At 46.0% G+C, this 6,778-nt stretch overlaps 1 protein-coding gene across 1 annotated transcript in view; it reads right to left on the bottom strand.

Annotated features, from left to right (window-relative positions):
- Positions 1 to 6,778, bottom strand: part of patj (PATJ crumbs cell polarity complex component) — a 272,303-nt gene that overhangs the window by 156,388 nt on the left and 109,137 nt on the right. The window contains exon 19 of the mRNA XM_056276027.1: positions 3,567 to 3,677. Coding sequence (XP_056132002.1) covers positions 3,567 to 3,677 — 111 coding nt within the window. The remainder of the gene's footprint in view (positions 1 to 3,566; positions 3,678 to 6,778) is intronic.

A 6,778-nucleotide genomic window follows, 5' to 3' on the forward strand; every position in this document is an offset into this window, starting at 1 on the left:
AACCTTCTGTGATTTTCCTACCTGGGTTATTGAGCAGCATCAAGACAAACATGAGGTTTGGTTGTCCAGTCATCGACTGAAACTGACTAACTGGATGGGGCAAAACCACTTGGTGAGAGTGTATGAAAACCGATCTAAAGGGAACAGAATACCCTTCAAAATGTTCAGAGTCAAACTGCTGCGAGGTAGCAGATGACAGATACTTTCTGCATATTGATACACAACATGAGGTAAGTTTCTACCCAAGAAGTATTTAACTAAACTGACCCGATGGTGCTGCTTTCGTTTGAGGTGACACTTTAACAAGTCTGAAAGGTCAAAACAGCGACACCGACTCTGACTGACTGGGAACCTGCTCCACATATAAACCTGCCCTTCTTCACTCTGCAGTAGGACCAGCCACATCCACCATGCCGCACCTTACGTCACTTTCAAGGTTTGAAAAACAGGCCTTTTTGTTCTGGAACAATCCACACCAAACTCGCAGCATGGCAAAATGAACCTTGATGAATAAATGAAGCATGAAACAGCTCAACAGCAGGAAAAACATGGCCATACCAACCCCATCAACCACAGAAATGGTCCCGCCGGGGTCCACGGACCTTCTTTTGAAAAGCACTGACAGAAGCCAAACTGCCTCATTCCTGAGTGGAAAACAGCAGCAATTATTACACAACGACAGACCCGACAGTGTTCTCTCTACCTCCTCTGATTCTTCCCTCCTTCTCTTTTAAGACCACCCGACATTAAAACCGCCATTCCCTATATATGACCTCTAAAAGCTAACGAGGTGTGGCTTTGCAGCGTGGGTCTCTGTCTGGTCAGGGGGCCAGCATGGATGAAGAGCCATCAGAGTCTTCTGATGTGTGAAAAACATCTTCCGCCAAATGGGCAGCGTATAAAACATGGAATAAAGTGGTGGCGGACAAGATGGAAGAAGAGACCCGAGTCGCTCGGAGTCAGTTATGAGGTGCCGTAGAGAATAGTACAGTGATTGGCACCTCTATTCAGAGCTTAGAGATGATTTTAAAATCAGATGAAATCACAACATATGCTAGTTGATAAAATCATGATGGCTGGTCCATGTAGTCTTCTCCAGGAGGTTAGAGGTACGCATTTCCTGTGGGGTTTAGCAAGCAGATCACTGATTTTTCTGAGGTGTGTGTGTGTGTGTGTGGGGCACTGCAGTGACAGAACCTCCTTCACAGTGTCCTCACAGCCCCCCTCCCCCCCAACATACTTAAAGGAGAGATGCTCTTGGTTGAGCTGAGAGCGCACTTTACATCACCGCCCAGTGCCAAGTCAGCAAGTTTCTCTACCAGAGAGAGAGAGAGAGAGAGAGAGAGAGAGAGAGAGAGAGAGAGAGAGAGAGAGAGAGAGAGAGAGAGAGAGAGAGAGAGAGAGACCACCTCCACCCCACCCTGACCACTTTACTGTGAAAAATGTGGCAGAGGAAATTCTTAATGGCACATTTAGTCTGGATCTGGTTCTGGTAGATTTACTGCGGACCTGTTCCACCATTACATCTCTACTAAAACACTGTCCTATAGAGAGGCAGCAGGAGAGGAGAGACAGAGGAGTGAGGAGAGGAGGAAAGGAGAGAGGAGGAAAGAGGAGTTTGAGTCAAAGACAGATGAGGGATGAGAGTTAGGAGAGAGAAAAGAGATGTTATGTTTTGAAGTTTATATTTTATTTTCATTCCTCGATGTTACTTGTGTATGCATGAGTGAGTTGAGGTGTTTGTGTGTCTGGTCTATTTGTTACTTCGTAACCACCTTGTTCATTATTCACGGCTTTAATGTGTGTTAATACAGCTTTGGCAATAATGTAACCTTAACATATCATTTTTTTCTCCTCAATTGTACCCGGACAATCACCCCACTCTTCCGAGCCGTCCCGATCGCTGCTCCACCCCCTCTGCTGATCCGGGGAGGGCTGCAGACTACCACATGCCTCCTCCCATACATGTGGAGTCACCAGCTGCTTCTTTTCACCTGACAGTGTGGAGTTTCACCAGGGGGACGTAGCGTGGGAGGATCACGCTATTCCCCCCAGTTCCCTCTCCCCCCCGAACAGGCGCCCTGACCGACCAGAGGAGGCGCTAGTGTAGCGACCAGGACACACACCCACATCCGGCTTCCCACCCACAGAGACACGGTATCTGTAGGGATGCCTGACCAAGCCGGAGGTAACACGGGGATTCGAACTGGTGATCCCGTGTTGGTAGGCAACGGAACAGACCGCCATGCTACCCGGACGCCCCCTTAACATATCATTTAAACTGGATTTTGAATTTGAGAGAAAGACAGAGGGGGGGGGGGGGGAGAACAGGAAGTCACCAGTTCATCTGGATACACCATACGAGTCACCATACAGGCTTCCTCTGTGAAACACCACAGCGAGCATCACACAGTCTGCCATACTGTTGCTTACTGTAGATTTATGTGACTGTCAGGTTTTATGTTACAGTAGTATGTTACAGTAATATATTGTTACACTAGTATAATATTACAGTAGTATGTCACACTAGTATATTGTTATACTAGTATAATGTTACAGTAGTATAATGTTACAGAAGTATGTTACACTAGTATATTGTTACACTAGTTTAATGTTACACCAGTATATTGTTACACTACTATGTTACAGTAGTATAATGTTACACTAGTATAATGTTGTGCAGTATATTGTTACACTAGTATAATGTTACAGTAGTATAATGTGTGTGTTGCTTGTGTAACTGTCTGATTTGTGTCTTCGTATAAGATTGTTTGTTGGTGCTTCAGTCCCATGTGCAGCAGTACTGTATGTTACAGTGTGAACGTATATGTATGTGTTATGTATGTACAGGGCACATGTGCGTGTGTTCGCGTGTGTGTGTGTGTGTGTGCCAACTGTTCCGGTTTACCTGTAGCAGCTACAGATTTGACCCTGTGTAACGGTGCTATGAGAAAGGTCATGAATGCTACGTTTCTTCTGGATGTTTCCCCACCAGTTATCCACCAGTCCGATGGCAGAGTTTAACTTGGACATCCAATGAGAAGCCGAGATAGGCGGGACTAACCACGACCATGAGAGTTCAATAACAGCTGCAACGTGCGCGGTCTTTTTCTCTGTAGCAAGAAGAACCTGCATGAGTTGATCAGAAAGTTAAATGCAATGCCAACGATGACGGCATCTACCTCAGAAAGTTAGGACTTGCCACCAAAAGTTCAGAGATGAGTATCCTAAACCACTTTCCTTTATCAAGCCAAGTAAACTGTGACTTTCATGAGTATTGTGAGTACTGCAGATGCGACATTTCCATCAAATACGGTAGGCTGAACGATTTAGAAGAGCACAATGAGACCATCAAACATGGCAGAAGGTGAAGGTCGTCAGAGATAACCTTGTACACAAGCCTCCTACTACACAAGCCTTGTACACAAGCCTTGTACACAAGCCTCCTACTACACAAACCTTGTACACAAGCCTCCTACTACACAAGCCTTGTACACAAGCCTCCTACTACACAAGCCTTGTACACAAGCCTCCTACTACACAAGCCTGGGCAGCTATGGTGTTACCTTGGGAACAGGCAGAGGTGTGGTGGCAACACAGAAAGACAGGTTGTCGTGGCCACTTTCCTCTCTCTGGTCATCATTAAGTTGGGGTTCCCTCACTTCTGTTCCCTCGACCTGCAAGCAAACACACACACACACACACACACACACACACACACACACACACACACACACACACACACAAAGTAAAACCCCCTGTGCATCTAATACCACGCTGTGACTCAACTAGACCACACCACTGTGTGGAACAGAAGCTTTAATCCTGCTGAACTCTGAACAGTCTGGTCACTCTGGATAGTCTACTGTAACAACTGGATTGCTGTCATGAGAGTAAAGCATGGTACTGTCCTGTCATGAGAGTAAAGCATGGTACTGTCCTGTCATGAGAGTAAAGCATGGTACTGTCCTGTCATGAGAGTAAAGCATGGTACTGTCCTGTCTTCAGAGTAAAGCATGGTCCTGGCCTGTCATGAGAGTAAAGCATGGTACTGTTCTGTCATCAGAGTAAAGCATGGTACTGTCCTGTCATGAGAGTAAAGCATGGTACTGTCCTGTCATCAGAGTAAAGCATGGTACTGTCCTGTCATGAGAGTAAAGCATGGTACTGTCCTGTCATCAGAGTAAAGCATGGTCCTGGCCTCTCATGAGAGTAAAGCACGGTACTGTCCTGTCATCAGAGTAAAGCATGGTACTGTCCTGTCATGAGAGTAAAGCATGGTACTGTCCTGTCATCAGAGTAAAGCATGGTACTGTCCTGTCATGAGAGTAAAGCATGGTACTGTCCTGTCATCACAGTAAAGCATGGTACTGTCCTGTCATCACAGTAAAGCATGGTACTGTCCTGTCATCAGAGTAAAGCACGGTACTGTCCTGTCATGAGAGTAAAGCATGGTACTGTCTGTCTTCAGAGTAAAGCATGGTACTGTCCTGTCATCAGAGTAAAGCATGGTACTGTCCTGTCATCAGAGTAAAGCATGGTCCTGGCCTGTCATGAGAGTAAAGCGTGGTTCTGTCCTGTCATCAGAGTAAAGCATGGTACTGTCCTGCCATCAGAGTAAAGCACGGTACTGTCCTGTCATGAGAGTCAAGTATGGTACTGTCCTGTCATGAGAGTAAAGCATGGTACTGTCCTGTCATCAGAGTAAAGCATGGTCCTGTCCTGTCATGAGAGCAAAGCATGGTACTGTCCTGTCATCAGAGTAAAGCATGGTCCTGGCCTGTCATGAGCGTAAAGCACGGTACTGTCCTGTCATGAGAGTAAAGCATGGTACTGTCCTGTCATGAGAGCAAAGCATGGTACTGTCCTGTCATCAGAGTAAAGCATGGTACTGTCCTGTCATGAGAGTAAAGCATGGTACTGTTCTGTCATCAGAGTAAAGCATGGTACTGTCCTGTCATGAGAGTAAAGCATGGTACTGTCCTGTCATCAGAGTAAAGCATGGTACTGTCCTGTCATGAGAGTAAAGCATGGTACTGTCCTGTCATCAGAGTAAAGCATGGTACCGTCCTGCCATCAGAGTAAAGCATGGTACTGTCCTGTCATCAGAGTAAAGCATGGTACTGTCCTGTCTTCAGAGTAAAGCATGGTCCTGGCCTCTCATGAGAGTAAAGCACGGTACTGTCCTGTCATCAGAGTAAAGCATGGTACTGTTCTGTCATCAGAGTAAAGCATGGTACTGTCCTGTCATCAGAGTAAAGCACGGTACTGTCCTGTCATCAGAGTAAAGCATGGTACTGTCCTGTCATCAGAGTAAAGCATGGTACTGTCCTGTCATCAGAGTAAAGCATGGTACTGTTCTGTCATCAGAGTAAAGCATGGTACTGTTCTGTCATCAGAGTAAAGCATGGTACTGTCCTGTCATGAGAGTAAAGCACGGTACTGTCCTGTCATCAGAGTAAAGCATGGTACTGTCCTGTCATCAGAGTAAAGCATGGTACTGTCCTGTCATCAGAGTAAAGCATGGTACTGTCCTGTCATGAGAGTAAAGCATGGTACTGTCCTGTCATCAGAGTAAGGCATGGTACTGTTCTGTCATGAGAGTAAAGCACGGTACTGTCCTGTCATCAGAGTAAAGCATGGTACTGTCCTGTCATCAGAGTAAAGCATGGTACTGTCCTGTCATGAGAGTAAAGCACGGTACTGTCCTGTCATCAGAGTAAAGCATGGTACTGTCCTGTCATGAGAGTAAAGCACGGTACTGTTCTGTCATCAGAGTAAAGCATGGTACTGTCCTGTCATGAGAGTAAAGCACGGTACTGTCCTGTCATCAGAGTAAAGCATGGTACTGTTCTGTCATCAGAGTAAAGCACGGTACTGTTCTGTCATCAGAGTAAAGCATGGTACTGTCCTGCCATCAGAGTAAAGCATGGTACTGTCCTGTCATCAGAGTAAAGCATGGTACTGTCCTGCCATCAGAGTAAAGCATGGTATTGTCCTGCCATCAGAGTAAAGCATGGTACTGTCCTGCCATCAGAGTAAAGCATGGTACTGTCCTGCCATCAGAGTAAAGCATGGTACTGTCCTGCCATCAGAGTAAAGCATGGTACTGTCCTGTCATGGGAGTAAAGCATGGTACTGTTCTGTCATCAGAGTAAAGCATGGTACTGTCCTGTCATGGGAGTAAAGCACGGTACTGTCCTGTCATCAGAGTAAAGCATGGTACTGTCCTGTCATGAGAGTAAAGCATGGTACTGTCCTGTCATTAGCATCGTACTGTCCTGTCATCAGAGTAAAGCATGGTACTGTCCTGTCATCAGAGTAAAGCATGGTACTGTCCTGTCATCAGAGTAAAGCATGGTACTGTCCTGTCATCAGAGTAAAGCATGGTCCTGGCCTGTCATGAGAGTAAAGCATGGTACTGTCCTGTCATCAGAATAAAGCATCGTACTGTCCTGTCATGAGAGTAAAGCATGGTACTGTCCTGTCATGAGAGTAAAGCATGGTACTGTCCTGTCATCAGAGTAAAGCATGGTACTGTCCTGTCATCAGAGTAAAGCATGGTACTGTCCTGTCATGAGAGTAAAGCATGGTACTGTCCTGTCATGAGAGTAAAGCATCGTACTGTCCTGTCATTAGCATCGTACTGTCCTGTCATGAGAGTAAAGCATGGTACTGTCCTGTCATCAGAGTAAAGCATGGTACTGTCCTGTCATCAGAGTAAAGCATGGTACTGTTCTGTCATCAGAGTAAAGCATCGTACTGTCCTGTCATCAGA

This window comes from Lampris incognitus, chromosome 3 (assembly GCF_029633865.1).
Source record: "Lampris incognitus isolate fLamInc1 chromosome 3, fLamInc1.hap2, whole genome shotgun sequence".
NCBI lineage: Eukaryota > Metazoa > Chordata > Actinopteri > Lampriformes > Lampridae > Lampris > Lampris incognitus.